Raw genomic sequence first — 23,527 nt, 5'->3', positions numbered from 1 at the left:
TTGGTTTTGCCTTCTTCCTGAGAAAAGAGTAGTCATCAGAAGAGCCCCCAACCTCTAGCCTTCTATCCCATTCATAAGTGCATTTGTCTCTGTAGTCTTGCTTCAAACCTTCCTGCCCACCTTAAATGGGAGGGCTGGAGAGGGAGGGGCTATATGCCTTTCTCTGGTCAGGCTCTAGGCTAGGGGTGTCAAACTCAATCAGAGAAGGGGCCAAAATCTAAAATCCAGCCTAAATCGTGGGCCGAATGGTTTACTGAACAGTCATAAACTGTCATTGTGATGGAAACGCAGCGGAGTGCAGTGATGACAGCGCGGTGCGGGCCACATTGCAAGGCCTGGTGGGACGGATTTGGCCCGCGGGCCTTGTGTTTGACACATGTGCTCTAGGCATTACTAACCCCTTTCCCAAAGACTTGATTACACCCAATCTCATCACTTTGTCGCCTCAAAATTCTTAGAAATCATCCCATATCCCCTATACCTTTAATATCTCTTCTGGCTGTTTTTCCTCAATAAACATATTCAATTTTCCTGTTAAGCAATCCACAAAATCCCCACTAATCCCAATTCATGCTATAGACTACCCTCTCTCCTCTTCACAGTTAAGCTGGTCATTCTTCGCAGTGTCGCCCTCCTTGCTTCCTTGTCACTAAATGTTTGTATCCCATAGGCCTTATTTTCAACTTTGTCCTCTTCTAACTCTGTTTACTCTCTCCTAGATGGAAGCAGCTAAACTAGCTGCAACCACCACCTGTATGCTGTTAGATCAGAATCTCCATCTCCATCCTTGACGACTATGCAAGGATTCAGAAACATATACACACCTGCCTTCTGGTCATCTCCATTTGCAAATCCTCCAGCTAAACAGATCACAAACTCAACTAGCTCTCATGACCCTTACCCCAAAGCATTTCTCCTCCTGAGATCCCTAACCTTGGAAATGGTACCAATAAAGCAAACCAAAATCAAATGCTTTCCTTTTCTACCCTTCACTACATACAGCCACCAAAGCCAGAAGATTCCACCTCCCTAATATGGTCAAATCCACCTTTTCATATCTGTGATCCCACCATTTTTTTGCCTTGCTTTCTTGGATGATTATAATCTAGTAATTAGTCTCACCATCTTCATTCTTTCCCTACACTGCTCCATGCCATGGGCTATTTTGCAAAATCCTTTTTCTAAAATGCCAATCTAACTGCATCACTCTTATGCTTAAAAATTATTAGACTTCTCATTCTTTTTAAACTAAAGCTAAAATTCCATAAGGTTACCTAGAAGGCATTTCATGAAGCAGTTTATACCTCTCTCTCTAACTTCAGTTCCTATCTCTTCCCCCTACTTCCAGCAAGTCCACAATACATGGTCTAGGAATTCATGCCTTCAAATCTGTTACTTCCACTATCTGGAACACAGCAGCCCTTCACTGCCTGGATCACTTCAAATTTCTCTTTAAGATCCTTTGGTAAGGTCCACATGGCATGGCTCAGTGGTTGAGCATTGACCCAAGAACTAGGAGGTAACAGTTCAATTCCCGGTCAGGGCACATGCCTGGGTTGCAGGCGCAACCCCCAGTGTGGGGTGTGCAGAAGGCAGCTAATCAATGATTCTCTCTCATCGTTGATGTTTCCATCTCTCTCTCCATCTCCCTTCTCTCTGAAATCAATTTTAAAAATTCTTTTAATTAAAAAGATCCTTTGATAAGCCTTCTAACATTACCCCCAAAGATAAAGATTTCCTTTTTCTGCAAAAGAAAGGAATAGCACTTAGGAACTTATTTTACAGCTAGAGGCCCAGTGCACAAATTCATGCACAGGTGGGATACCTCTGGGTGGCCTGCAGACATTGGGCCAAAACCCACAGTCCATCGCCACCTGCAGCTCCTACCTGCCACTCCCCTCATCCTGGGCCCACTGTGCCTGCCGTGGGCTCGTGCCCAATCAGTCCCAATTAGGAGAGGCTCGCGCTGCCACAGCAGTGTTTGCCAGCCATGAGCCCTGCCTCTCGCACCCTCCCAAGGGGAGTGGCCTGCGGGATCAAACCGAAACAGGCTCTCTGAGATCCCCCAAGGGGTTCAGGATTGCGAGAGGGCAAAGGCCAGGCTGAGGGTCCCCACCAGTGCACAATCAGGCCAGGGAGGGACAGCGGGAGGACTACAGGGCATGTCCAACCCACCTTGCTCAGTCCCAATTGGCCAGACCCCAGCAGCAAGCTAACCTACTGGTCGGATCATCTGCCCCTGGTGGTCAGTGCATGTCATAGTGAACAGTTGAGCAGCCTTAGCATATCATTAGCATATTACATTTTGATTGGTTGTTATGCTGTTTAGTCTGTTTGCAAAATACCCTTTTATTATATAGGATAATCCTGTTTAATTTGAGATTTCTAAGAACACATGGTATCTAAACACAAAGGCAATTTATATCCAATTCACCTCAACCAAAACTTGTCACTAAGCAGATCACATCTGAGCCTCAGGGACAAGCCAGTCACTTGGAGAGTGACAGATAAAGCCTGTAACTCTGAAGAATACAGCCCTCATATATTTGCAGACCGACTGTTTATTAATTCTTGGTTCGCAGATGAGAAATAAGTAAAAATCACTTATAAAAATAAGCACGTTCACATATCTTACCACAGAAATCCCCAAGCAAGCGAATTCAATTACATTATTAAAATCCAACTAAAGCATTTCGGCAAATATTAAGTATTCAAATCACTTTAGAGGAAGAATCAGATGTCTTAGCAGATGAATAGACAGACATATTAAAGAGATAGCTGGATTTCAACTGCTAATTTCCACAGCTTTTAATTTCTTTAAACAGCAGGCCCTAAGTGAGATCTTCTACTGTTCATCATTTGAGAAGACTTGTGTTTGAAAGGGCCCAGCTAAATACAACTCTGTCCTCAGGTCTCTGTGGGTTGTCCAATCCTGTTTTAGCTAATTGATATTGAGTCAGTTTTGTCATTCCCTGGATTTTTGTAACACAGCACCTGCCAATTAATCAGGTTACAGAGATTAGCACGGGGAGGGAATGCATCAAAGCTCTGCACTGCAAAAGCAGTCTTTATTGTCCCCTGCTGTTTGTCTTATTTCCTCTCCTCACAAGAAGCTTTGTGCCACTGAAATAACGGGAAGATTTGAAACAGTCAATGTTCTATGGTGAAAGATATTACCAAAAAAAAACAAAAAACATTGGTGGTAGAAAGGCAACTTCTGCCAGGCTGGGGGGTACACAGAAAAGCCTCACTTTGAAAAGGTCAAATTCCAAAGGTTTCAGAAGCTTTCCCAGGGAACCACTCCCTACCCTTCCCAAACCCCCCCCGCAACCCTTCCCCACCCTGCACTAGACCTTCATTTGCAAACTGGAACAGATCCTGTTGGACAGCATGGTCTTTCCAAATCTCCCCTCATGAAGCCTCCAGGACAGAAACTTTCAAGATGAATATCTCAAAGAGGCTACTGAGTTCCTTGCTTAGTGACAAAAACCTATGTTCTCAAGAAGCCAGGTTCAGGAATATACTCAGAATAGCTAGTTGCTATCCATGGGACTCCTCAGGGCTGTTTTCCTGGCAGGCCCAGCTGCATTCAGCTGCAAAGCCCGTAGAGTATCAGTGCTTTCTGCCTCCTCCCATGCCCCAAAGATCTGTGGATCCCCAAAATTTGGTCAGTTGATTTCCCTGCTTTTTCAACTCTAACATATTATAACATGTATATTTTTTAGCACTTTTCTTCTACTGGGGTTCTCCTAGGGGTACTAATGGAAGAAGGAAATAGACTAATATCCTGCCAACATCTAGCCTATACAGAGAAAACCTCAGAAACTTCCATCCATCAAAGCAAGGAAGTTACATGAAACTGCGCACAAACTACATGAAAGATTCAACATCTGGATGAGTTTAGGAAAAAAGCAACAATGGCAACAACAAAAAATACCCTGTCCTGGTGTGAACCGGTTCTCATGACAACCACCATTTAAAGGAGAAAACTTCATCCATTCTCTGTCAACTTTAAAACTGCGATCTCGTCATCCTCTTCCTGAGCAATGAAGACAGATAAAATAGAGAGAAAGGGATTGCATTTTTTTTTCTTCAGGTACTTGAACAGCTCATTCATGGTGCCAGTGGATGAAATGTAACAGGACTGAGACCCATCTAAATGCTATCATGTACTCTAAAGGAAGATGATAGATGTACTAATCAACAGAAGAGACAGAAGTGGCTTAAAAAAAAAAAAATAGTAGTACAGACCTAAAAAGTAAAACCCACAAGATATGATTCATATTGATGATACACAGGTAGATCTATACCACCCAAGGATTTAGGACAGACACCTATTTTCAAGATAAATATAAGGGTATGGGTAGGAGAGCTAATCTTTGCTGAGCATCTCCACTCACAAGGCATCATGCTAGGTTCTTTAACCACAACTCACGAGTTGTCCTTGTTTTAATTAAGGAAATTGAGGGTCAAAGTGGTCAAATAATTTCTCTAAGGTCCTCAGAGAGTGAAATTCAGAGCCAGGGTTTCACTCCCTTCTCAACAACTTAGAAGATGGTGTTATAACCAGAATAAGCAGCTACCAAAAACATGTTCCACATATGATGCCAAGGCCCACAGATAAGACTCAAGAGCCATCAACCAAAAGTTCAAGTCTGTTGTTCGATCCTGTAGGGCAAGAAATACATAATTCCTACTTTAACTCTTTTATGTGCAAATAAAGGTTATTTCCTAGCAATTGACTAAATGGTTCACTAGGAATTTCTAAAACGTGGCATCTGTTGAACAAAATTATGGAGTTATTAGAATTGAAGAGGGACTCTCAGTGTTCCCCTACAAAGTCTGGCTGCTCATGAACAGGGTAATGGTTAATTTTATGTGTCTGCCTGACTGGGCCATAGGGTGGCCAAACACTTGGTTAAACGAGTGTGTCTGTGAGAGGTCCTGGATGAGATTAACATTTGATTGAACGACCCAATCTGAGTGGGCCTCTCTCAACCTTTTGAAGGCCTGAACAGAATAAAAGACTGAGTAAGAAGAATTGTTCCTCTGCATTCTATTTGGTATTTTATGCTTTCTTTTATACATTACATTACATTTTATATTTATTTTTATATTTGTTTTTATATTTTATTTCCCTCAAGCTGACATCAGTCTTCTGCTCAGACTTGGATTCCTACTGGAAGTCCACACTGGCTCTCCTGCTTCTAGGCCTTTGGACTCAGACTGAAACTATATCATTGGTTCAGCTCTCCTTGGTCTAGACCGCTTAGCTTTCATAATCACGTGAGCCACTTCCTTACAATAAATTTCTTTATATAAAACATATATATATATGTGAACACACACACACACACACACACTCACAATTTACTTGTTCTGTTTCTGAAGAATCCTGACTAATACAAATGGACAACACAAATAAGCTCCTATAACCCTCATATATAATTTAAAAGTTGGAATTTCCACAATTCATAAGAAGAAAACTACCAGTAGATCTTCAGTGGTATCCTAGGTTGGTCATTTCAAATGTTAATACAGCCTTGTAGCAATAAACCAATGTCAGTTGTATCAATATGAATGAATTTTTGATAAACACTATACTGATACATGATAGAATCAATATTTAACAACTAGATTTTAAAATGGTATTTAAGACACTATAGTTCAAATAAGAATCACTTATACCACTATTCCCAAAGCAGATAGTTACATGTTATACATGGTCCTATTATAAATTCCCTGAGAAATAACACATCATTGGTATCACAAGTTCTTTCTGTACTAAATAGATGAGTTGGGGCAACTTAACTGAAGAGTCATTGACCTTATCTACAAGTCTATATTCTAAAAATATTAAGAAATATCAGCCTGGAGAAGGTAACCCAATAAAAAAGTCCCTCACAGTTCTTATGGTGAGAAAGTTATTCTTTCCATTTGTCCAATGTAAATCCTTCTGTTTTGGTTTAAGCCTGAGTCATAAACCTTAAACAATATATAAAACAAATTATCTAAACCCCCAACACAAAACAGGCCTCCAAGAGTCACCTTTCAATGTATGTGTGGTAAGATCTGTTCCCCACAAGATCCATGCTACCCAACTCTGTACCTGAGTCCCATCTCCAGGTAATTCTCTGCCTTATGATATTTCTAAACACAGAATAACTATTTCCATTTCTTAAATCTGGAATGGTCACTACTCAGAAATGTTCCCTGTCTCAGGACAGAGGCTCTCAGACTTAGGCAGAAACTGTTCCCTTGACTTCCCTAGACACATTCAATTCACCCTCCTGTTCTTAGACAGCCTCTGATTCTTAGCTCTGGACTTTGATCCCAACCCTTAAATCACGCCAGTAGCTGACATCTGGTCATTTCCAAGTTAAGCAGCATTCGCAGTCTTCTTATAGCCAATTTAACCCTAAATTATGCTGCTCTTTATGTAACTTACAACCAAACATAACCCCAGTTTAGTTCCCAATGTGATCCAAGAAAAAATTGCTAAGAGAATAAAGAATACATTTTCCAATTTACTACAGACTGAGACTAGGAATACCGACATGGAGATTGAACTCTGTCCTCAACAATTACTTCTAATTTCATAATCTAATACAAAAGAGCATATAATATTCCTTAAACTATTCAAAATGCTATGTGTGTGGTGGGGAGGGCGGGGGGTCTCCAAATCTCTCAGCAGATTCTCAAATGGTAAAAGAAAAAGATCAGAAATCATTGCTATGATGATGAATGCTATCAATCACATACAACATTACTATAATATATAAAGACTATATAGCTGAAAAATATCAGTGTTTAGATGACATATTAGTTTAAGAGAACTGTACCTTACCTTCATATTCACAAGTTTACTATTTCACAGAGAACTCCTCGGGATGAATCAGGAGGATGACATTAAACAGTAAGTCAAGGACAAAGCCTCAGAAAGCAGATAGCTAAGATGCTTGTTAAAGGCCACACTATCAGTCAAATAGTAGGCGTGTTATCTTTTACATCTTAGAGTAAACTATGGCATCTGCACATACATATTGCTAGCCGGTTTTGAGGCTCCCTAGAAAGAAAACTCTAATTAATATTGCACGTGACTCTACCAAGCTGAAAATGTGAATTATGCCACTCAATCCATACAAATAGCTTTCAGTAAAAAAACGTGGTCTTTAGCAAAATGGGAAGTCTACTGTGAAGCAGCATGTCACTATGAAAATATTTACTACTTTCACACTTCAGCTAGTATAAAAAATATTGCTACTATAATTACGTGGATTCAGTAAAACCTACTGATACCCTTTTGGTCTCCAACTGCAAATGTGGAATATAAATGGGAATAATTTTCCTGAGATCTTGGAGAAATGTGATTAGAGAATATCCATCTGTTTTTTTCTCTGGATGCTATATTGGTTCAGGAGCACAAGCTTTTTCCCTTCAGAATATCCTTTATCCTTTTTACATTCACTAAGAGCCAATAACCGAAGAGCATCTGCACTGTCAAAAATATGCTTAGGGCAGTGAGAAAAGGAAAGACATAGAAGCAGCAGCAGGAGAGCCTAGGCTGGGCTGCTTTGGCTCACTGGGAAGTCAGAGTAAAGGGAGTTTAGAGACAGGTTCAGGGGGTTAGTTGAGGGCAAGCTGCCAGTGCTCATTGCTCCCCTCTTTGCAAATCTCTTGGGGTCCCTCCCTTGGAGTTTAGGAGATAGTGCCCGTGGGGAAGGAGAGGAGGGAAGAAATGTCCAGGGCGTGCTCTCTGGGGGGAAAGCGCACTGGGACCTTCATTTCCAAAAGTTTTAAAGGTTGGGAGTTTAGGGAAGGTCTTAGGGGCAGAATAATAGAATATTCATCAGCTTTATGCTAATGTTCCAAAATGAGATTTATTCTCTTAATTTGTCTGACCTTAGGTATGGTTGATAAATGGCACTAATTGGATTTATGTTATCTTTCTCCCTGAGTAGGGTGATTTGAGCTATTTACTCTCTTGTTGAGGAGAATTGCAAACTTCTTATTCATAAGTATCCTTAGTTTATGGAAGATAGGATTTACTAGGTGGCTGCAAACTGCTATTTAACTGTCTTAGTTTCCTTATTCCACTTATCCTGGAATTTTCTTAGCTTCTTATCATACTATAACATGCACTACCTAACTTATATTCAGAATTTTTAAATTAGAATCAAGAAAAAATGTTTTTGTCTTCCTAGATGTGACTTGCCCAGCAACCTTTTTATTGGGTTAATAACAACCTATCTCCCTAAAAACTTACATATATTCAGAACAGGGAACAAGTTGATTGTGCCAGTTGCCAATGCACTGCCTTTGAGTCACAAATCAATCCTTCCTTAATGCTCTGTAAGAACTGGGTGGGCCCTTATTTTTCTTTTGCCCTCTAGCGCAATGTTAAGCTCAGTCAGGACATCACTAGAGAGACATTACAAAGGGATTCTTGCTGGATCCCAGTGCCCTGAAATGTAAGCAGCAGCACTCAGCTCCCCAGGTGCTCCCACAGTAGCCAGGTGCCTCCCGCAAGTACTCTTCTTAGGCACTTACAGAGCAGAGTGCTTCCTGTGAGACACCTCTCCCAAAACAGCTTTACCTGAAATCTAGAGAGCAGATTTCCAGCAAGTGCCAGAGTGTGGATACCCAGCAATTCCACATGCACTGACACCACTACCACCAAGCCAGTGCTCACTGCAGAGTTCTCTTTACTTCTTACTAACCCACCCGTTATTACCCCAATTCTTTGTTTTGTACTTAATAATTCTTGTTGAGTTACCGTGTGGTTTCTGTCTTACAATCCAGCCCTGACTGATACATCTGCTTCTCTGGAAGGCCAGAGCATGAAAAATAGTTGGGAATGCCCATCCAAAAAATCTGATAGGTGGAACTGTCACGCAGTTTACTATGTTAGCTGCCATCTTTTACAGAGTGTAAGTGGGAAGACTAGGACAAGGGAGACAACAAATGCCACATCTACCAAATGCTACTCTGTACAAGGACACTGGGTTAGAGACAAGGAGGCAGAAAGTGAAACCCATAAGGAACTAACTAACCCATTGGAGATACCATAGTAAACATACACAAGCCAAAAATTCAAGGTAGTAAGTGCAGAAAGTTCAATGAGGGTTATGGGGGATGACAAGCTCTCATGTTAAGAGGCTATTAGTTTTAACTTGTCATATGCAAGAACTAATTAACTGCAAACGCCCTGTGCCACAGGAAACAGAGACTGGCCTCTTTTTAAATGGTTCTGCAACCCTCTTTGTCCTTCAATAATAGGGTATTACTCAAATCCAATATATTGTAGACTCCTGGCTGTGATCAGTTGCCTTTCAGTTCACTGTCAAGAGATATACTTAAGTAAACATTTAGGTAGAGAAAACAAATTTTAAAAATTAAAGCCATTTCAATTCAAGTGTGTCTTTAACAGGGGGAGTCTTTCATAAAAGATTTTAAAGAAGAGATTAGGAAAACATGGTGACTATAATCTATCAAGGCCAAATAAAAATTTCTTCAATAAAGCCTCTCTGCATGAGGCTATTAAGGAAACCCAATAACCACATGGTGGAGAATAAAACCCTGTCATTTACTGAAAGACAGAAAAGTAATTCGGGACAAAAAGCAGGAATAAAGAGGCTACCCTTGGCAAAACTGAGAGAGTAACAGTGGGAAAGCTTGGAAAAGAAGCCTAAGAACAGGAGGGTTCTAATGAACCATCTGGAAAGTGGGAGAGAATATCAAATATCATTAGAAAATGATAAATGAGAGTGGTTTCTTTAATAAGGATGAATCACAAAGGATTTCGAAAGGGTTGTTCAAAATGAAGGATATCCATGCCAAAAGGATTGAGTCATTATAGGCAAGGAGCACAACCCCTTAAACCACCCTCCTACAGGAAGAATAGTGAATGACAGTGATTTTTTTTTTAAGAGGGCTCAGGATGGGATGAAATATAAACTTGACACAAACATCTTGATATAGTATTTTGGTAATGTGCTATGGTCAACATTATATCAAAAGCTTCCTCCTCTGTACAGCTTCACTCATCTTTTCTATAAAAACATTCCCCTTTGTTTCTTTCTGAGCAAAGAAAGAAAGGCTCATCATGAATAATCTTAAATTCAGGAGGAAGAATTGCTTGCATATTTGTGAATGTAAGAGAAAGAATTGGATAAACTGGCCCAGAGGAAGTCATTAAAGGGGAATGAAGACACTGGAGAAACAAACACTGGAGCCAGCAGTAAAGGACAAACTGTAGACAGGCTGCCTCCAACACAGTCCTTCAGTGCATTTGGAGAAATGGTGCGCAGAGCTCAGCTGGTGAAACAGGACAAGGCATTACCAGGGACAAAAGAAACAGCTTCTTCGAGTAATAGTCTAGGTACATACTTTTTAATTAATATATTTAATCACATTAAATAAATGCATGATTTATATGGGTTTCTGCTGGTAGGTCTGTCAAACATGAAATCTGCTATTCTTTATAAAATAAATATTTCAATAAATGTTTTATAAAATTTCAGTTTTGAAGCTATAGAATGATGGTTCTCAAAATTTATCTCAAAAATCCTTCTATACTCCAAAAAAATCATAACATTTTGCATCATTTGCAAACAATGATGACTGCAGATATCACTCACCCTCCCTTTACCTCTCAGGTAATCACTGTCAATATTTTGGTGTTTATTATTACCATGTAATTTTTTCAAACCTACCTACATATTTATCTAACAAAAAACATTGTTTGTGTCATTGTGGGGTGTGTGTGTGTGTGTGTGTGTGTGTGTGTGTGTGTTTGTGTGTATGGAAAGAAAGAAAACTGAAAAAAGTAAAACAAAGAGAGACATGAGCAAGTACACAGTGAGAGCACATGTTTGGCATATTTTGAAAATCTATAAAAGATGTTATTAAAACCTCATGTATGTTGACATAGGTATTCTAATTTATTTATGTTAAGTGCTATAAAGTATTCAATGTACAGGTGTACATTGTTCTTTTTAAATTTTTTTTAAATGCCAGATGATGGATTATATGATTTTTTTAAAAACTGGAAATCATCAAATACCTATATAAAGTGATGACAACTAATACACTCCACTAGAAAGGTATGGATTTATGGTTCTTCTGGATACTTGGTATTGTCAGGATTATTAATTTTTGTTAATCTAATGGGCCTGGAATAATATCTGGTCATTTTAATTTGCATTTTCTTTTTCACTGATCAAGGCAGTCCTTATTTATTGGCTGATCACGTATCTCTTCCATCAATAGGCTGCTAATGACATTTGCCCATTTTTCTTTCTTTAAAAAAATTATACAATAAATCATTCATAAAATGTATATAAATATATCATAGTTCAAGAATAATAAAAGCACATACATGTGTGCTCAGTACCCATATCCATTTTTGGGAAAGAGAGTCATGCCAAAAACTCTGCAGCCCCTTCATGCTTGGTCACAACAGCCATACTGCTTCTCAAGAAGGTAACTAAACTGAATTTTAAATTATTCTCTTACTTTCCCTAAGTTTTCCACATATGCATGAAGCCCTAAATAATATATTGATTATTTTCCCTTTACATAAATGCAATCATACAGTGAAAGTTCTGTAACTTTCTTTGCCAAATAATATATATTTTCTGTATGTATTCATATTAATGTATGTAATTGAGGCTTACTCATTTTCACAGATACGGCACTCACATAACATTTTATAAATATACCACAATTTACTTATCTGTTCTACACTTGTTAGAAACATGGGTTGTTCCAGATTTTGGCTAACACTAACAGTGCTGGAAACATTCTCACCTATTTGCTGAAATAAGCACTTAAGAATGTATCCAAAGAATATATACATATATGAGAATGGAATTTCAGGGGTAGGTTTTTATACTCCCTAAGAGCATGTCAATGGCTCCACATATTGGTCAACACTTGTATTGTCAGAGTTTTTTCCCTATTGGATTCTTTTTTTCATACTAAGACATTTTTATTTGATCAACCCTAATATTCTTAGTTACGTATATACAAAGTAAATACCTCCATGCAGCCTGTTGCTTGTCTTTTAACATAATAAATGACGTCTTTTATTAGGCAGAACTACCTTAGGACAGTCATCGTTTTTTCTCATTAAGGATTTTTCTTGCTTAAGATATTCTATTGTATCCCAAAATTGATAATGATAGTCTATTTCTTTTCTTCTTTAACTTTTAGAGGCTTCCTTTTCACAAATGAAGTGTGAATATACCCAAAACTGAATTTTGCATTTGGTGTGAGATAGATACCAATTTTTTCCATATACAATAGATATCTGTCTCAGCAATTCATGTAGGTTCCCTACCTCTCCATTTATTTAACATTATTTCCATTTTATAATAGTTCTAGTGGCCTGATGCACAAAATTTGAGCATGGATGGGATATCCAACTACATGGACTATTTGGATTTTGTATTCCACATGGTTCATGTACCATATTTGATTTTACAATCTGAAAAAGTAGAGGACATTGGTCTTCATCTGGAATTTCTGCCTTAATTATACGGTCAATGTCATCTTCTGTTCATGATTTGGATTCACTATCTAATATCAATAACATGTGAGTGTGAGGCAGTCCACATTTCTGATTTCCAGTGACATGGGTTTTAGCTATTACTTTGTCAAATAAATAGAATTTACATATATCATTTAAAATAGCATTCAACTTAATATTAAAAACTCTGGCTACCAAGTCAAGGTCTGTTTTCAACTTTTTGCCAGCATTATAAATTGTAATATCTGCCCATTTGGGGTTGCATGTCATGGATATGAATGAATAGGGCTTGCCATATCTTGTTACAATTTCCAAAGCATCCTGATATCGCGGCTGCATAGTTCTGGGACTACTCTCATGGACGAGTATTGGAAGTATTATCATTTTACCAATCGCACATTGTCCTTTTCAGATCTAGACATGAGATAAACCATCAAACCACTATATTTTTCAACTCTCAACTTAGAGCAGTTTGCTTTAATGAAATTTATCTGATTCGACTCCATTTTGAATATGAAGCCACAATAAACTGTTGAGTTAATTTTCCTGCATTTAAAATAGCATTGAACGCATCCCGCAATGAAAGACGAAATCTATAATACTGCATTTGTGTGATTCATGTCCTTATATTTTGTCTAGTATCACTGTCGATTACACTGTAGTCTCTGAGTCTTAATGAGATATCTGTTCCCCAGCCTTTTTCCCCATGTGGAAAAAGAATAGGATATGTCATTGATCTAATGTAGGAAACAGGATACTGATTTGTTTCATTTTAGTGACATTCAGATTATTGGGATCTGGTTTACAATCAATGAGCAAGTCCCTTTTAAAAGGGGGTTCTCCATCTTCGTTTCTGAATATGACGGCAACTTCCATTACACGGGGAGAATTATATCTACCTGGGTCACTGTTATGATCATATTTAATCTCCATTGTTACTTCCGTGGGAGCTATACCTTTGCTGCTGCTTCAGATTGGGCTTCTTTTTCTACCTCATGTAGCATCTTGTACAATTTTGTTAATTCACTTATTACATGCATGAAGTTTTTATGTTGATCATGAATCTTTCTGAGCAAACTTGTGAGAAACACCATCCAAAGGATGTAAAGGTCCAGTATGTTGATAAACTTGTCCGTGTATTCTAAAACAGTATGGCCCATATTCTGATGGCTATGCAATATTTGTACCCACGGAAGCAAAAGCAAAAGAACTATTTCTTGAACAAATATTTTCCATGAAATTTTTACTGTCAGAATCTTCAGCCGAAACCGGTTTGGCTCAGTGGTAGAACATCAGTCTGCGGACTGAAAGGTCCCAGGTTCGATTCCGGTCAAGGGCATGTATGTTGGCTGCGGGCACATCCCCGGTGGGGGATGTGCAGGAGGCAGCTGGTCGATGTTTCTCTTTCATCGACGTTTCTGGCTCTCTCTCTCTCTCCCTTCCTCTCTGTAAAAAATCAATAAAATATATATATTTTTAAAAAGAATCTTTATTTGTCATTAATCTTTTTAAATATGCTGGGTATTCTGGAAAATGTATATCATTTGGACAAACTTTACCTTTGCTACAATATCGAGTAAATTTCCCATCAGATGGTTTTTCATCAGAAATTTAGTGATAGGCAAAACTGACATCTAACAGTCATTCCACCACAACTATGTTGGAGAATGGCATCCTCCTCATGTACTCCATTTTCACTGAGAAGGCAGTTCCTGCAAGTATTGGTGGTACTTGTTGATGACTGCTCTTTAGACATTTGCTGTCGTCACTGGTGCCACCTTCTCTCGACTTCAGAGGCACATTGGACTTTTGATGAAGCTTCTTTCAGCTTCAGAGCTACTTTGGCCGAGGTCGCCTTCTTTAAGTTTCAGAGGCCCGTTGGTCTTCAGACATTTTCTGTCAATGACACTGGCTTCTGTGTCAATAGTTGCTCTTCAGACATATTCCCACCTCCCTGCTGTCAGGGTCTAGGATACAGGTGAATGAGAGTCCTGGCTGTCAGGCTGCTCAGAGCTGGCTGAACAAAGGCTGATTCTGGCTGATTCTGTGGGGGATGGGACACCCTCCTCCCTGCTGTGAGAGTCTGGGTCAGTGCCCAATAGCATGCAGCATCAAGTCCGCCTGCGCTGGGAGACCCAGAGTCAAGTCCCCACCCACTTGCAAGTGCCTCAAAATCCCGTGAGATCCAGATCTGCCTGTGCCCATGCAGCATCAAGCCTCACGAACCCCCCCACAAAACCCCCCATGGCCTGAGGGAACCCGGGTGTAAGCCCTGCAGAGCAGTAGCTAGGACCAGGCCCCCAGTGGGGCTGAGGGAACTCCTGCAGAAGTCTCTGGGACCTGCCCCCTGGCTTGGCCTCAGGAACACAGGGGACAGTGTACAAAGTGGCTAATGGGCCTTCCGCCCCCCTATGGGGCCACGGGAACTGCAGTGGCAGGCAGCCCCACCCCGGCCATCTTGTGACAGCATTACAGCAGGAGGGTTAATTTGCATATTACCTCTTTATTATATAGGGTAATAAATTCTCAAATATGAGTAGAGCTATTTCAGGGTTCTCTTGTGCTAATACTAAGTTATCTTAATAACAAGAGCATTATATTCTTGATGCCTGGGAAGGCATGTCCCCTTGCACTAGGGTACTCTTTAAAATTGTTTTGGCTATCTATGAACTTATCCTTCATATGCATTTGCATATCAGACCTTCAATTTCTAAAATTACCCAGTGGACATTTTTATTACATTTACACTTGAATTAAAGATTTACTTTAGGCAAACTGCCATATTCAGTACAGTTCTCCTTTTTTTCTTCTTCATTTATGTCTTTTAATAATATCTAATAATTTTATATATATATATATATATATATTTAACATCTGCAACAATTAGACATGAAAGTTTTAGATGATACTATGAATTAAATCTTTATTATATTTTCTAATGCGTTATCACTTGTGGTTAAGAAACATATCTATATTTTCTTTATATACAACTTAGTAGTTCAAATAAGTGACCTGGATATTCTATTCATTTTTCTAGGTAGACCTATCATCTACATATGAAGCACATCCATTTCATGTTTTCCAATGCTTGTAATTTCTATTTCTCTTTGGATTACTGCATAAATTAGAACAGCCCACACAAAGATGAAAAGACACAGTGATGGCAAATAATGCTGAAATGTTGCTAATTTTGATGTAACTGTTTATAATGTTTCACCACAAATTATGATGTTTGGTGTGAGCATTTGACAAAATAATTTATAATGTTGAGGAAGTTCCCTTCTATTCCCAGTTTGCTAAAAGATTTGTCATGAGCCATTAATGTAATCAAATGTATTTAAATTTTATTTATTTTATTTAATTTTTATTTTTTATATGTAATAAATCTTTATTGTTCAGATTATTAAAATTGTTCTTTTTTCCCCCCCATAACTCCCCTCCACCCTGTTCCCATCCCACCCTCTGCCCTCACTGCCCCACCACTGATCTCATACATATGATTTTTGTCCAGTTTCTTCCCGCATGCCCCACATGTGGAGGGAGGGAGGGAGGAAGGGAGGGAGGGAGGGGAAAGAAAAGAGACAGAGACAGAGACAGAGACAGAGACAGAGACAGAGACAGAGACAGAGACAGAGGGAGAGAGAGAGAGAGAGAGAGAGAGAGAGAGAAGAAGAAGAGGAGGAGGAGGAGGAGGAGGAGGAGGAGGGGGGGGGGGAGGAGGAGGGGGGGAGGGGGAGGGGGATGGGGAGGGGGAGGGGGAGGAGGAAGGGGGAGAGGGAGGGAGAAAGGGAAGGAGGGAGGGAGGGAGGGAGGGTCCTGGGGAGGCCTTGTTACCCAGTTGTCTTACAAAATTTGCCTGTGGTCTGGGGTTGCTATTCCAGAGTCTATATCTGTTTTGTAAGATTTGGGATTATTAAAAACTTTACAGCTCACCTCCCTTGTACTGTTTTTAGAACAATGCTGCTTGCTTTTAGCATCTTAAATTGAAGACTTAAGGTTACCTTCCAGAGTTTTTAAAAATTTTAGATAAATATATTTAAAACTAAACATACTGCAAGTACCTTTAAACTACATCCTATCCATTTTGCTTTATTAATGTCAACTGTAATTATATTATTTAAATGGTTCTACTAAATTTCTATGTAATAAAGTTTCCTACCTAATACAGTTAAGTCAGACTTAGAATCAACACTTTTGTTATAGCCAGGAATTAAAAAACCACCATCCTTCTCTCCCCCACACTATTCTTGGATCTGAAGTACTACTTAGGTCATAAACATGTCCCACTCACAAAAAAGCTCCATAAAAAGCAACAGAATACAGTAGAATCAGCAATGAACTGAGTTAAGTTTTAGCTCTGCAACCAATGGGTTAGGTAATCTTGGGTAAGTCATTAAATTTTCCAGAATTTCAGATTCCTTGTAGTTGAAGTGGAAATAATCTATCTCACAAGGTTTTTATTAATAAGAGTAAATGAAACAATGAAAATGGAAGTACTTTATTAAATTATAATGTAGATACAAACGTGTGTGTGTGTGTGTGTGTGTGTGTGTGTGCGTGTGTGTGCGCGCGCGCGCGTATTTTTAAACTATAAGGTAGCATCAGGTTATCTTAGCCACGCCTACTAACGACTAAGTTGGACTGGACCCAAAACAAATATGGCACAAAAATTAACTTTCTACTATTCTCCCTATTTTCCACCCTCTAAAGCAGCCTTGACTTTTCCTCCAATAAATGCTAGTGTATGTCCTGCAGCTTCCATTGCCACTTGCACGGCCTGCAGGCTTACAAATCAGAGCACACACCTTTTTTATTTCTCTAATGAGGTAAGCTGGGCTAATACTGCCTGTGGCTATGACTTAGACATCATATTACTGGCATCACATCTGCTCTAGCACATGAATTACAGGTAATTCTATCACTTGGTCAGATTTCCCAGATTTTGATCTGTCTTTGTTAATTTCCTTTTCATTTCATAATAAAGTTATATCCTTAATAATAGTTATTATTCCTTAGAAAGCAGTAAGAATGTTAATCTAAGGTGCTCTGAGATCAAGTTTGGATAGCCTTTTTGCATACTAGTAAAAGTAACTTGTTGTCATATTAGTAGAAATTCACATGAAATTGCACATCCTGAAGCAAACAGCTGTGTCCTATAACATGATGCTTAATACAACAGAGCAATAGCCACTATTAGCCTAAGGGTCTTATATTATTCCTTTTCACATCCAACAACCCATTTAGCTTGTGTGGGCAAGAGGGAGGTTTATGAAAATAACTATTCCTATGGTTTCAATGAATGTGTTTGGAAGAAGAGCTAAAGTAGTAATAAAAATATTCCCTTTGTCCCATTTAATTCTATTTATTTAAGAAAAACAAGGATGGTTTAAAAATATATGAATAAAAAACAAGTAATATTGCAGATTTCTATGAAATAGACTCAAGCTTTTAGGGATTTTCATAATTTGCAACCAAAAAAAGGAGAAAAAAGAAAGGAAGATGTATACAATACACACGGTACATTAAGATATGAGCTAATAGCTTAAAGAAATTGGGTCTTTTGAGAATGATAAGAATATCAGATTTTCTGCCCTAGCTAGTTTGCCTGAGTGGATAAAGCACTGGCCTACAAACTGAAGAGTCCCAGATTTGATTCCAGTCAAAGACACATGCCCGGATTGCAGGCTCAATACCCAATAGGGGGCATGCAGGAGGCATTCTCATCATGGATGTTTCTATCTCTCTTTATCCCTCTCCCTTCCTCTCTGAAATCAATAAAAAATATATTAAAAGGAAAAAAATATATCAGATTTTCTCATCAAAACAGTTCAATGCATCCAAACATAAACTTCAAGAGCAGCAACAATTAAGACATCTCACAAAGAAAACAATGTAAAGCGTCCACAATTGTAAAACAGGGGAGGTTAAGGGAAGAGCATGGGAGCAAGAAAAGTTTACATTCTAAACCAATAAATAGCCAGTCCCCTCTATGGTAGGATAAGAAATGCATTAATCTCTAATGGTGTGAACACACAGTTAACTTATACTAACTGAGAAGTAGCATAAACTTACCACAGGTTTCAGTGCTACATGTTTACCCACCTTGGATTGAGGGTAAATTCAAGCCACTAACTACTCATTCTTTAGAAGAAACTCAGAGAAAAGCAGATCAGTATTGAAAGGAAAAGGACAGATGAGAAAACAAAAGCCTATCTGTAGTTACACTACACTATCTGTAGTTACACAACAAGTCAGTTAAAAAATATCAAGGCCTGGCCTATACAAAGGATGTCATCAAGGTTGGGTGACTCACAATTGCAAAGAATAACTGTTGCAGTTTCATTGAGATAAAGTGTAGTGACCTCAACAAAACTATCCATGCCTTCAACCATGAAAACTCCTAAGACTCACCTGGTGCTTGGAGAAGAGCCGGACAGCCTCCAACTGGTGGAAAACAGGGTAATGCTGGCAGTCGATCTGGTCACGCCTGTAAACATCACCCACCACCAGGAAGGCATCCAGCCCAGCGTGCAGCAGGTCCCACTGGTGTGCAGAGGTGTGCGCTCGGAGCATGTGAGTCCGATTCAGGTAATAATTATCTCCCTTCTTCCTGCTAGGGTGATCAGCTGGGATGAGCAGGCTGTCAAAGTTCTGCCAGGTCGTGACCACCGGGGGAAAGTTGTCATAGACTGAGAACAGCGGAGTCCCAAAGCGGCCCACATATTGCTTGTAGAAGTGCTCCTTCACCCTCTCCTTGATCAGCCAAAGAGGATGATGCTGCTGGTTGTGCAGATTTCTGCCAACTCTGGAGAGGACTTTCTGGGAGATATTGCTGTAGTCATCCTGAGGGTAGGACTGACCCAACAGCTCCACCACACTACCTGGAGTTCCTCGGGCAGCAGACTCTGAAGTAGCAGGCCTGGAGCCCAAGGCCAGTTGCCGGTGGCCTCTGGAGACACTACTTGCCGTCCTCACCAGGTAGACACGCACATGGGCAACTCTTCTGAGAGCTGAGCAAACCATTGTGGAAACTTCTTTCATGGATTCTGGAAAGAGCACACATACAAAGCACAAGTTAAAATTCACTCTGAGGAAAGTAAACGTGTCTTTCTTGTCTCCCATAAGCTTCCCCACTGTCTAATAGACATCTTGGTTTCCTGCACCACCTTTTCCAGGCAGACTAAAGAGCCAGTTAAGAAAATCTGCAAACAGAGGCTTAATATTGACTGCTCTAAATCACAAGAATCTTGAACATCATTTTTAGATCCCTAACCTCTAGATGTCCATTTAGATACTTGGGATGAAGAAAATTTCTATTATGAAGTCAAGTTATATTCTGAACCACTTGGGCTGAATTCAGACTTTAAATGTGACGAATTTCTTTTATTTTGTCTATAATCTACAACCAATAAACTTCAGGCGGATCATTTAAAAGACAGAACTTAGTTGAACCCTAGAAGGGTCTCTCACACTAAAGAAAGCACATGATTATATATAAACCACTGAAGTATAGCAGAAGAGATAACAGCCATCCTGCACACTTCTGCCTTTCAACCTCATAACTAAAAGTTCTATTTACCTGTGACAGAGCATGACTTCTAGATTTTTTCAATATATTACAAAATGATATTAAAAACATTTTTGACATTTCAAATAAAATACACCACTGTGGTTATTTTTATTTAATGTTTTTAAAAATAAAAATGAAAAACAAGGAAAATCACACCAAGTGATAGACTATACCGATATATAGCTGAAATTATTTTTATAAATGCAAATCGTTTTTATTGTCACATCTGGTCATGTCATTTAAACAATACCAGTGTAGCATCCCATCAATTACATTTTTATTTTGTACATGAGCAAGTTTCAAATATGCACCCACAATAAGCCAGAAGCAGGAGTAAACTTTCTTGAGAAGGGATTCAGAGTGGCCAGAAGATAAAAGTATTGACCAGATCTTTTTTTTTTTTTTATGCCTAGCTTAGTAAGAGCACCGAATTTTGCAGGTGAAAGTTACCCAGCAGTCACCTAATGTAGGCCATGCATGTCACAGAGGAAGTGACAAAGACCCAGCCATAGCTGACCAAACCCCAAGGTACTTGGAGAGAAAAGACAAAATGAAAGGATATGAACCACTTAACAGAGCTTTCTATCCCCAGTGGTATAGAAGCAAGGTTCAAATTGACTCAGGGATCTCAGTTATAAAAATCTTTAGATGGACTTCCCTATGTGCATAAAAAATTTATCATAGACTTAAATCATCCAAATCCATCTTCTACATTTAGGAATTTTTTACCTATTGGACTACTTTAAAGCATATGTGGTTATTTTATATCAAGGGCCTTACAATCATACCAAGAAACTACATAACTTTTAGATATTAAGCTGCATTAGGAGAGATTTATATTGCTCCAAGTAACCAGAAAAACCATATCTAGTATGGACCCAGACAGCACAGTTCATCCAATTCAAAAATGGAACTGAGAATATATAGTGCCAAGTAATATTATAAACTATTCATAGCATCTTTGTCTGACACTGCTGTCATATGAGGAGATTACAAAGAAATCCAGAAATTCTCTCTGGATTTATTCATTTATGTAACTATTTTATCAGGATTGTTTCAAAAAGTGTTTTTGGTTCATCGATGGAAATGTGTCTTCCCATCTCTAATGCTCAGCAGCTTGTCAATGCAGAAGATAGGAATTACAAATATGCATGTGCCGTGCCTTATACATCTTAGCAAAGTCAGACTGTTAAGTTGTTAGCTAACCAGTTCAGCACCCTTGGCGAGACACAAGGAAGTATTTCTTCCAGAGGCAAATGCTGCTACACAAAGTTCATTCATCTTCGGGAAAAGGTGCTGTTGATGTACTTATTCATACATTACTGACTTCCCCTTCCTTCTTAGTTCATAACTCCTCACACATCCAACCTAGGTTCTGCTCCCATAGATTGGTCCCATCCCTAAGTTCTTTCTTTCTTCTCTTCACCCTATCTCTCCACTGTTGAAGAAAGTTTCATTTTCTTGTCCTCATTTTCAGGTGATTTATCTACCCACTCAGCCTTGCATATGTTCCTATACTGTCATTTCTCCCCACCCAAAACAATTGTGGTGGTTTTTTTTTATATTATCACTAGAGGCCTGGTGCATGAATTCACGCACCAGTGGGGTCCCTCAGCCTGGCCTGTGGGATTGGGCTAAAACCAGCTCTCTGACATCCCCCGAGGGATCCCAGATTGCTAGAGTGCACAGGCCAGGCCAAGGGACCTCACTGATGCACAACTGGGCCAGAGAGAGATGTGGGAGGTTGGTCAGCCGTAGAGGAACCGTGGAGTGATCTAGGGTATGCCCAGCCCATCTAGCTCAGGCCCAATCAGCTGGAACCCAGGAGAAAGCTAACCTACAGGTTGAAGTGTCTGCCCCCTGTTGGTCAGTGCTTGTCATAGCAAGTGGTTGAGCGGCCTTAGCATATTATTATTATAGCATATTATGCTTTGATTGGTTGAATGGTTGACTGGACAACTGAACACTTGGCATAAGGCTTTTATTATATAGGCTCTTTTACAGAGAGAGAATAATGACTGATAGCTTTCCCACTTCCATCTGAAAAGTAAATTCTTTTCTTTTTGCCTTTGTCAAGTTTCTATATAAGAACTAGTTTATCTGGAAAATATAGGAGACCCAAGAAGACAATACCAGCATCAACAGCTATCTTCTGCCGGTACAATAGTCTTCCATGCCATTCTTTCAACTGCTCTGTTAAGCGTTATTCTTACCATTTGACAAAAAAAAAAAAAAAAAAAAAAAAAAATCAAATACATCTTATAACTTAAAAAAACCTCATACACATACCCATGGACAAAGTTCAAAATTCTGGGCAATTCAAGTACTTTTCAATGAAAACAGGTCCACAGACCCATTAAATTCAAGTTACATCTTTTTTTTTTTTTTTAAATATATTTTATTGATTTTTCACAGAGAGGAAGAGAGAGGGATAGAGAGTTAGAAACATCGATGAGAGAGAATCATCGATCAGCTGCCTCTTGCACACCCCCTACTGGGGATGTGCCCGCAACCAAGGTACATGCCCTTGACCGGAATCGAACCCGGGACCTTTTAGTCCGCAGGCCGACGCTCTATGTGACTGAGCCAAACCGGTCCAGGCCTCAAGTTACATCTTTTAAATGATATATCCTAACATCTCATATCTGTGCAATGTATTTTATACATCAATACACTTTAAATAAATAAATACATAATTTAATAAGTCATATAAAACACATTAGCTTATTAGGGGTGTCGAACTCAATCAGAGAAGGGGCCAAAATCTAAAATCCAGCCTAAATCGTGGGCCGAATGGTTTACTGAACAGTCATAAACTGTCATTGTGATGGAAACGCAGCGGAGTGCAGTGATGACAGGGAGGTGCGGGCCACATTGCAAGGCCTGGCGGGACGGATTTGGCCCGCGGGCCTTGTGTTTGACACATGTGGCTTAGATGATAGAAATTAAACTCAGGACCCAAAGACCAAACCTGCCCATGTCCTGTTTTTGTAAATAAAATTTTGTTGGAACCTAGCCATGCCCATTTATTTACATATTGTCTGTAAAGGCTTTTCCACTACAGAGTCAGAGCTGAATAGTTGCCACAGACTGTATTGCCCACAGGCCTAAAATACTTATGATCTTGTCTTTCACAGAAAAGGTTTACTGAGCCCTGTTTTAGCTTTATAGTTACCTTTTTTGTGGGAGTATCTAATGAGAGAGCCTGAAATCTACTTAGTAAATATCCTGCATTAATGCAGTATTATCAAATGCAGTCCTCTAAAAAAGTTCTTCCACACTATTAAGTGTATCTTCCTAGTCACAAACATATGTAGTAGATTATAGAGCCATTAAAAGTTACAATAGTACAAATGTGGATACTAAATGTGCTAACACTGGTAGAGAAGAGACAGTGAGACAAATAGTGAGAAGAATTGACACAC

At 39.2% G+C, this 23,527-nt stretch overlaps 1 protein-coding gene across 5 annotated transcripts in view; it reads right to left on the bottom strand.

The window, feature by feature from the left end:
• FARS2 (phenylalanyl-tRNA synthetase 2, mitochondrial) overlaps window positions 1–23,527 on the bottom strand; it is a 477,859-nt gene that overhangs the window by 367,672 nt on the left and 86,660 nt on the right. For all 5 annotated transcript variants that reach the window (XM_045584236.1, XM_045584234.1, XM_036446280.2 and 2 more), the window contains exon 2: window positions 18,944–19,578. In XM_045584236.1, the coding sequence (XP_045440192.1) occupies window positions 18,944–19,578 (635 nt within the window). The remainder of the gene's footprint in view (window positions 1–18,943; window positions 19,579–23,527) is intronic.

The sequence above is a fragment of the Pipistrellus kuhlii genome, unplaced genomic scaffold (assembly GCF_014108245.1).
Source record: "Pipistrellus kuhlii isolate mPipKuh1 unplaced genomic scaffold, mPipKuh1.p scaffold_m20_p_2, whole genome shotgun sequence".
NCBI lineage: Eukaryota > Metazoa > Chordata > Mammalia > Chiroptera > Vespertilionidae > Pipistrellus > Pipistrellus kuhlii.
Note: the sequence above shows the minus strand (reverse complement) of the source record. Positions and strands in the feature narration are given on the sequence as shown.